This window comes from Galendromus occidentalis, unplaced genomic scaffold (assembly GCF_000255335.2).
Source record: "Galendromus occidentalis unplaced genomic scaffold, Mocc_1.1 scf7180000075782, whole genome shotgun sequence".
Lineage (NCBI taxonomy): Eukaryota > Metazoa > Arthropoda > Arachnida > Mesostigmata > Phytoseiidae > Galendromus > Galendromus occidentalis.
In genome coordinates, this window is record NW_003803772.1 from 578,081 (window position 1) to 587,285 (window position 9,205).

The 9,205-nt window shown below is 52.0% G+C and overlaps 1 protein-coding gene and 2 pseudogenes across 1 annotated transcript; 2 read left to right on the forward strand and 1 right to left on the reverse strand.

Moving 5' to 3' along the window:
- The first annotated feature begins 1,365 nt into the window (after positions 1-1,365).
- Snx6 (sorting nexin 6) lies at positions 1,366-3,300 on the forward strand. The gene has a single exon (XM_018641559.1). It carries the CDS (start codon positions 1,709-1,711, stop codon positions 2,912-2,914), a length of 1,206 nt encoding a protein of 401 aa, XP_018497075.1. The 5' UTR covers positions 1,366-1,708; the 3' UTR covers positions 2,915-3,300.
- A 542-nt stretch (positions 3,301-3,842) lies between these two features.
- On the forward strand, positions 3,843-4,723 carry LOC100897759 (phosphopantothenoylcysteine decarboxylase pseudogene; annotated as a pseudogene).
- Positions 4,724-6,383: 1,660 nt separating this feature from the next.
- On the reverse strand, positions 6,384-9,199 carry LOC100897906 (protein brunelleschi-like; annotated as a pseudogene).
- Positions 9,200-9,205: the final 6 nt, after the last annotated feature.

The following is a 9,205-nucleotide window of genomic DNA, read 5'->3' on the forward strand; positions in this document are numbered from 1 at the left end:
ATTCGGGCGCTATCAGGCGTTTTCCCGACCCAGGAGCCACTGCATGAGAGCTCGCATCGAGCTGAAATCACTCGAGGTAAGCCTCGAGACTCGCTGATGGGAGTGGTTGATGGGAAGGTGATCTATGTAAATAAACATGGTTCCTGCTCACTCAGAGTCACTCGTTCAAATCCGCGGCGATAATTGAGGTCCTTATGGTTCAATCATCCCGAATGCTTCCCTGAATTTCTCCCAATGCCGGTTTCACGAGCGACCTCTGTATACAGATCACCTTTTCCGAGCGTTGCCATCAGCGAGCCTCGAGGGCGCGAACCGAATGAAAGCAAACAGTTTTTTAGATGATTCAATGAGTCTCCCGAGCCCACCAATCTTCGTCCTGTTGAATTGAGAGGAGCCCTTTGAACCAGGAGAAATGATCCCCAGAGAGCACCCCTGGACGTATGCTGGAAAAGTCCCAAGGTATTGATCTGTACTGCATGTGGCGGCGAGGAGAGCTGGAGGCGCATTCAGCCATGAGCTCTCCAATTGTGAAGCAGTAGCCGAGCGCATGGTAAGGAGATATCGACTTCACGAGCAAAGGTGGAGTATGGACCCTTGATTGATGAATGGCCATCAGAATGAAAAACCCTCCATATATCGATGATTATTCAATACTGAGCGCAGGAATGACACATCCATTTGGGGATCCCGTGCTAAACCGACTGCTCCGCAATGCTCGCGTCGATTCCGACGAGCACGTTTCCTCATTCCGAACCTCGGTGTATTCAGCAACCTCGGTAAGTTACTCGTCGTGAAGCTCGTCCAGAACCTTCCTTCATCATCCTTCGACCCGGAATCTCCTTCTCCCCTCCCCATGCATCGTGATTGTACTGTTTCACACTCAAGAGCTGACTGATTTCCTTTCTGACAGGGCTCCGGGAGGTGTGGAAAGGACCGATCGAGACTCAGCAAATTGTCCGCATGGATCAATGTCATCATCATTCTGCCCGCAAATGATTCTTCGATATCTTCGATTCATCCGAACGAGCTCTCCCATGAGGTAAGCATCCTTCTCGCAGTCGACAGCATTAGTTTCCTCGTTCAGGGAGGAATAATTCTCTTTCCTTCCGCTCGCTCAAGAATGTTTCCTGTCTACTGCCGATCAGCTGGCTTCCGCGGTGTCACCCGCAGAGCTGTCTGACTTCGAACTCGGAACCCCGCGCACGGGATCCGCCAGCCGGTCTTGAGGAATTGACAAATGGTGAGCCCCAAGTATTTCGTGTTTAGCTTCTCCGCGACTGGATAGGTATCCACCGGTGTGTATCGAGCAGGAAATGGTTTTTAGACGGAATGACGTCAAGATTTGCGGGTGGAGAGACTGACGGCGGTCAGGTGGTAAGAATGGCTGAAGGTGAATGGAAGATCCGAGTACCCGGCCTCCCCAGGGTTCCGATTCCGCTCGCGGAGGGAGGACGCAAGAACTACATTCTATACAGAATCGGGGACGAACTCCCGGAAGTCGATTCAGAGTTCTCGAAACCGAGATTTGACACAGCTCTAAGTCAGTTTCTCCCTTCCCTCACCGCCGAGAGGCGTCTCTCGTCGGTCTCCGCGGCGACGAGGAGGAGTTAGTCACACTAGAAGCACAGGCAAACACACGTTGTTACTTTTAGTGGAACAGCCGTGACGTTGAGCTCGGTCGGTCTCAAAAACCGTCGAATCAAGAACCATGACCGAATATCGTCAGCGGGCGGAAACCGTAGATTTGAATGAGAACGTGCCCGCCCTGATAATCGAGATCTCGGACGCACTTAGTGAACGGGACAAGGTGAAGTTTACCGTTCGAACGAAGAGCACTCTTTCCGTGTTCGATAAACCCGAGCTGTCAGTGGTCCGACAGCATGAAGAGTTCGTCTGGCTGCACACCATGCTCGAAGAGAACGAGCATTACGCCGGTTACATCATTCCCCCAGCCCCGCCTCGACCGAACTTCGATGCTTCTCGGGAGAAGCTCCAACGTCTCGGTGAGTCCGAAAGCATCATGACAGTTGAGGAGTTCAACAAACTCAAGGCCGAACTCGAGTCTGAGTATCTCGCTACTTTCAAGAAGACTGTCGCAATGCACGAGAAGTTCCTCCAGCGGCTGGCGAATCACCAAGTCTTCCGTGACGACCGAAATCTTCACGTGTTTCTGAGCTACGCTCAAGATCTATCGGTTCGGGGCAAAAACAAGAAAGAACGGCTGGCAGGCCTGTTCTCGTCGCTCGGGAAGTCCGCCGACGGTCTACTGTTGCAGACAACTCAGAAAGACATCGACGACTCGTTCGAAGTGGAGAAGACTTTCTTGACCCGCTATTTCGAACAACTCAAGGAGGCGAGGACCAAAGCCGACAAGGTGACAAACGCTCAGAAGAACCTGGCCAGGAGTTACATCAGGGTATCAACAGCCTTAGCAGAACAGGTCCCGCTTGAGATGAACAACGATTTGGAACGATTTGTTCCGAACTTCATCGAATTTCTCGAGGCCGCGAGGAAGATCGAAGGCCGAAAGGGTACCGATTTCGACCTCAAACTTTCCGATACACTGCGATATTACCAGAGAGATTCAGGTGCGGCGAAAGATCTCTTGTATCGCAGACTTAGGGCCTTGGCTAATTTCGAGGGAACGAACCGAGCGCTCGAGAAAGCCCGCATCAAAAACAAGGACGTGATCCACGCTGAAGAACTACAGAAGTTCGCTTGTGAGAAGTTCGAGGACATCAGCACGCAAGCCAAACAGGAACTGAAGGACTTCCGGAGCAGACGGGTTCGGTACTTCAAGAAGTCGTGCATTGATCTCGCTGAGCTACAATTGAAACACTGCAACGCGGAAATTTCCCTCCTGAGAGAAACGATAGGAAAGATGAAGATCCACATCGTTGAGCAACATTCCTAGATGGGCGTTGACCGTGGTTCATGGATCCCGTGGGGATTAATAGCGGAGGGCGTCTGTGGCGCGTGACAGAGCCCGAAAGCTTTCAAAGCTAGTCAAAGTCGACAGTCCATCCGGACTCGTTCTCAAAACTGAAATAAAGTACAGATCGAGACGAGCTCCAGATTTTCTTCGAAAGATCTCTATCTGGAGCGGACTCGGCCGTCTATACGACTATATCAAGCAGCGGAGGTTCGTCTCTACCCCAATTCCGCGTATCGACGCTCGCATATCGGGCATCTTTTTTATACAATAATTGTAATTTATTTGGAGATAACGCGATTTTTGTCGGTGAATAAAAAAACGGAAGATGGCTTACGCACCAGACTCCGAGCCCCTGCGGAGCTCCTCAATACGCGGAATCTATTCGGGGCGTGTGTTTGGCTTAGTGGGAGAGCGATGAAAATATTTCAACCCAGAATCTTTTCTCGGGAGTGACGCGGTCAGACCTTTCCGAAGGCTTCGGGCTCGAAGTCGAATAGAAGACTGGGGGTGTCTCGTCCCGACTGCGTTCCAGAGCGCCCTCCCGCAATCCGAACGAGACCGCCCCATCGGCATCGGACCCATGAATTTTGATTTGATGGAATCACGCCGAGTCACGGGATTCCACTCTCTCACCGGAGTGTTGATTTTTCATGCGAGCTGATCAGTCGATCTAAGTAAGCCGTTCTCAACTTCCTTCCTCGCAGGCGAGGACTAGTTTCGGCTAAGACGGATATAGTAGGCGGTTTAGAAGGCTGCCACCGCGAGTAAATCGTGCAATTCCGGCTCGGAACAAGATCCCGTCAAGAGCTGTACAGGAAGAAGCGTCTTTCCGGTTCGAGCAACGCGCGTTCGACGAGCTCATCATCAGCGAAAGCAAGCGAGCTCATCGTCAGCGGAAGTGCCTACCATGCCTCAAACGGAAAAAGAAGTTCACATTCTCCTCGCGCTCACTGGAAGCGTGGCTGCTTTGAAAGCGCCAATGTTGGTATCTCTCCTGAAGGAGCTCGAGATTCCCGACCACGTGGTGAAAGTCGAGGTTGTGACGACCAAGAATGCCAAGCATTTTTTCAGCCTACCTCAGGATGTCAAAGGTAGGAGAATGGTTTCGAGGAGAACGGTGATTCAACAGCTCTCGTTCGAGGCTGACATTCTTCCGGTCGTCGAGTCGATTTTTGACGGCAAAATGTTGCAGTTTGGTGCGATGAAGACGAATGGAATCAGTGGAGTAAGGTCGGCGATCCAGTCGTCCATATCGAGCTCCGTAGATGGGCAGATATCATGCTTATCGCCCCAATAGACGCGAACACCATGGCCAAGGTACGTTGATTTGATATAAGAAAAAGCAAGGCGGATGCACCTTAACGATGTCGAATCTAGCTGTGATTTCCCTGAAGGAATCGGATAGAGAACGAGAGCGATGCTCCCTCGACCATGGATTGAGCCGGAACGCCCTTTTTTCTTCAGGCATGTTCTGGCATCTGTGATAACCTATTGAGCTGCACGATCAGAGCGTGGGATCCGGAACGACCTTTATTATTCGCACCAGCGATGAACACGTATATGTATGAGCATCCTCTGACCCAGGAGCAGATCCAGAAGCTAAAGACTTTAGGATATATCGAAATTCCGTCGGTGTACAAAAAATTGGCCTGCGGAGATACGGGGTTCGGAGCCATGGCTGAGTGGGCACGATAGCTGCCTGCGTTAAAGAGCAAATTATTGAGAAAGTCGTCAGCAAATCTTGGAAATGCTGATGATCTTGTTCTCCGGACGATTGTGATCAAATGAATACATGAATGCTTTTGAACGACGATCTTGGTGTGCATATCTATAATAATTCGATCAACTCGATATCGCCTTCGGAGCCCCTTTCAGAACCGCGATTGGCGACGGCTCATTTTACTTGACACGTTCCGTGCCATGAGGTCCTTCTGAATTCGAGGATTGAGGTTATCCATAGAAGCAATAATCCCCCAGTGCCATGAGGCACGCCGGCGCGCCTCAGACCGCATACGGTGGACGGCACTCCATTCGGGCTCACGGATTTCGGTTCACAGGGGAAGAGGGGAGGATTGGACAGTGGCAGAGAAAGTGTTAAGCTGATATCTAATGTGAAGGTGAACCACCGACTTGAGGGTCCAAACTCCATCGACGCTCTCGCTTTCCCTCATGATTTCCGCCGGGTACACGGAACTTCTCGGGGTAGGATATCCTCGGAGTCAGTCTTCATCTGGGGGCACCTTTTGATAGGTGTCAGGGGTCCTGAAATTCAGTCTAGAGCTCCTGCTGCGGACATGAAAGTATCGGATTCCTAGAACGTGCCTTCACCTGGATACCTCGGCAGAGAATCAGTCTCACTTATTCAACACCACTCAAAACTGATAAAGTGTGAATTCAGACCGATGAAGCGCTCCCGTTCCAGAGAAGTTCTTTCCCGGAGGATCAAATCGAATATGGGAGGCAAAGTTGCTGCAGCGCGTGCGATCTCGTTCCGCTCGAGACAATGGGTGGCGCCAGTAGTCCTGGAACTCGAGCTGAGCTCTGAGGTTGACAAATCAGAAACTGACGAGTTTACCCCCGTTTGGCTCTCCGGCAGCGATTCCTGCTCACTCCACCAAGTGCTACGAGAGGCGCAAGATATTGGATCTCGGCGAATGGGTTACCAACTCAGGTTGCGACACTTCGATGAGAATCCGGAATGGGTGCCTTCCCTAAGCAAAATCGATGGGAATCCACCGTCTCGGCGAGAAGATCGGACCGCTCGCAGGTCGCAGACCTCGAAACCGACCGATGTGTCGGACAAGAGATGATTTTTCCCTGTCCCTCATTACATTCAATAAGAAGACTCCGATCGAAATTATGTAGTCGCCACTGTATTTGAACAGATAATAATTTACAAGGGCGATTGGAGAGGAGAACTCCTTCTCCGGACCGTGGAAACATCTCGGCGATAGTACCCGCGAAATGAGATACCTATATCAGTCCGCGGAATCGTCAGAATCGACGAGATATTTCTACTCATCACCGAAGGAGGAGAAGACTCGAACCAATCATTCATCTCATTCTTAACACCGCCAACATCTCTCCTGATTATCACTTTTGCGATATGTTTCTGTCAACAGCTCCCACCGATATGGCTTCCCTCCACTTCCTTTCCGTTAAATATTTTTTTTGTGGATTGCTCTCTGTTCCCCTCTCCCCTTCATGAGCGGGATAGCTCCCAACTTTGCCCGCTCTTTCGAATAACCATCATCCGTTCACTCATCGGATGGAGTACGAAGATTTTGTACCTCCGATCGAGCGTATACAGGCAAGGTTCCTGGGGATCAGTTGTGACTGCGGAAGCCTTCGCTGAAGACCATCGTCTTCGGTCTTCCATCCGGAGCTCTCTCATACGACCATTCTCTCATCTGTCTGGAATACTGTTGAAAGCTCAAGCGTCTGATCATCATAGAGGCACAGACAGTAGGGGGTCCCGTTCCAGATCGACGACCGTAATTTTCAACGGTGGGCATGTTCTCCAGAGAGGATGTTGCTTGGGGGTGTCGCCTCGGATCTCGACCTGATTACTGACCGCCTTCGCACAGTCGCCGCTCAGGGTGGAGCAGTCCACATCGATTTTGTAATCTCCGACGAACAGAAATAGCAGACAAAACGACACTCTGACCTTCTGACCGGGCTCGATGCTCTCGATCGGAATCTTGTGCGGTCCATGGAAGCAGATATTGGACACTTGCGTTGTGCCGTTCTGATAGTCTTGATAGACATGGAGGGAGACGAGCAGCTCCTGCAACGAGCACAACGACGAGTTCTGCGCCTCCACTTGCACGCTGAGCGGCACTCCCATCTTGAGGATGAACTCGTCGTCTGAATTGTAGGGATGTTTCTGGAGGAAAACCTCACATGCCACGGATGCCGACAGAATTGTGTCGATCTGGCTCGGATTCCACTTGCATTCATTGAGGTTCGCGTAGCCAGTGACCTGGCGCTGCTGTTGTGTTAAGGACCACTTGAGTTTGACATGTTTGTCTATGTGTTGACGGCAGAGTTCCTCGAGGTGTTCGTCGCCGCCGGACGGTTTACATCTCGGAATGAGAACGGGGATTTTGCACTTTTTCTCGACCGCTAGGGATTTGCCCTCCTGGTACTCGAGCTCGACCTCGTGAGACGTTCGATTCTCGATGTCCAACACTAGATAGCACTCATCAGCTGAATCGGCCAGCAAAACATCCCACTGGGTGATTATCACCGACTGCAGGACCGTCAGCCGGGTCTTGATGCAGCATTTTCGGGCGTAATTATCTTCCATCCCGGCGCCCCCGGAATACGATATCGTGATATCGGTGCTGACCGTGTCCGTGGCGCTTTCGGCTGGCACGTGGAAATGGTTCCGATGTGGAGTATTCGGAGTGGACTGGAATCGTCGCATGCTCGGGGTGCCCATCGGCGAAGGTGACGCCGATGAAGTTCTCAGATGCTCGCTCGTCTTCTGGCTCGCCATGAAATTCTCGCTACCGGTCAGGGTAATGTGAAATGTGACCGTCGCATCGGGAGCGATAGGCAATTGACTCTTGAGCTCTTCTTCGTTCCACTCGATGGAGGCTTTGCGGGAGCCGTCTATGCTGATATCGATCATCTCGACTGGGACTGAGCTTTTGTTGTGCAGTTTCACTCTGTAGTTTTTCGTCTCCCCACCGTAAACTGTGATCTCTGAGTTATTCTGTAATTCACCGGAGACCTCGAGCAGCGGCAGCTCAGACACACAATTAATTATGAACTCGAAATTCTTAGAAAACTCTTTGGAATTATCCGACGGCGCGGGCACGACCTTCCGGTGCATCCATTTGGCATCCTTGAAGAAACACCGGGTTCGGATCCCGAGCACGAGGCATTCGTACCCGAGGATCCGGATCACTCCTGTCGACCTCGGTGTTCCTTTGATGAGGACGTCGAGAGAATTCGGCGCCGATCCTCTCTCGGACGGTCCGATTGTGAACGAGCAGGGGTAACAATCGAAATTTCCGTCGCTGATCAATTTCAAATCTTTCAATTGGAGAGCGAACGACGCGGCGTTCTGGAAGGTCATCTGGACGCTGACCACTTCACCCTTGACCCATTTCGATGGGAAGATTCCCCGTTCTCGATTCCCGGCTGACGGGCATTGGGTTTGTTCTTGGACGGTGCGTATATGAAGGGCGTTCCTCCATCGGGCTGACTGCTGGCCGTGGACGTTCTCCACTTGGTGGGTTCGGCGGCAAGGGGTAAGGGCTTGACTTTGGTAACCAGAGGATAATTTATCAAATGGATTTCCGGAAGAGGCTCATCGAGGAGATCGCTCTTGATTCCGCTCAGGAGCAAGGGTCCCGTTTCCGCGGTGAGCTCGTCGAGTTTTTTGGCGCATTGATGAGCTTCGTGTGCTTCCAGAAACGGAAACATATAACACAGATAATAGACACAGTGATGAGCCGCGAGCTTCTTGCCGTCCTGGAGACGGTCAGCCGTCAGTATGAGGTCACTGAGCAGCGTTGCCTGGAGCCTGGACCAGCCCAGCACCGGTTGCGGGGTGGAGAACGGATGCCAGCGACGTCCTTCGTACGGATTGCTCGCGAGCAGATCGACTTGGTAGCCCTGAAGACCTTTGACCATCAGTTGGTAACAGAGCGCGTTGTTGGCTTTGATTCCGTCGTGCACTCGGGCCGCTTGCACGGCACCGATTCGCGTATAGAAAGCTGCTTTCCGGAGACAGCCGATGTCCCGGTAAAGTTGTGCGACAACATCGTACCAGCCGAGCTTCCAGGACCCTTCGTTTATCCTGCAATAGGTGACCACAGCCATCTGCAGGAAATCTGTCGCTTGGAGACGCCGCTCGAAAGTCGATAGGAGCCGTGTGAGCTTCAAGTTCAGCTCCACGTGAGGTCCTACCGCGCTGGTGAACCTCTCGTAGTTCGCGTTCGACTCTCGTACTTTGTCTACGATCTCGTCCAGGGTTAGGAGATCCCGGCCGAACTGTTTGGCTTCGATGGGATCCACGTCGACGGGTAGGCTCTTGCAGCTTCCCGCATGAGTGAGAGTGGGATTACTCAACAGGGTCGGCGTATTCCTTCTAGCTCTCATGGGGAAACTCTGGTTCCTTACGAGACCTCCTCCTCGTCCCGGTGGCGTCAGATGTCCCACCGAAGCGGCGCATTGGCCCTCGTAGACCGCTCCCAGCCACAGAAAGTCACCGACTGCCTTGAAAACCTCCATGACCTCACCGTACAACGACAGGGC

Coding starts and splice junctions, on each gene's coding strand:
- Snx6 (XM_018641559.1), top strand. CDS start 1,709: ATGACCGAATATCGTCAGCGGGCGGAAACCGTAGATTTGAATGAGAAC.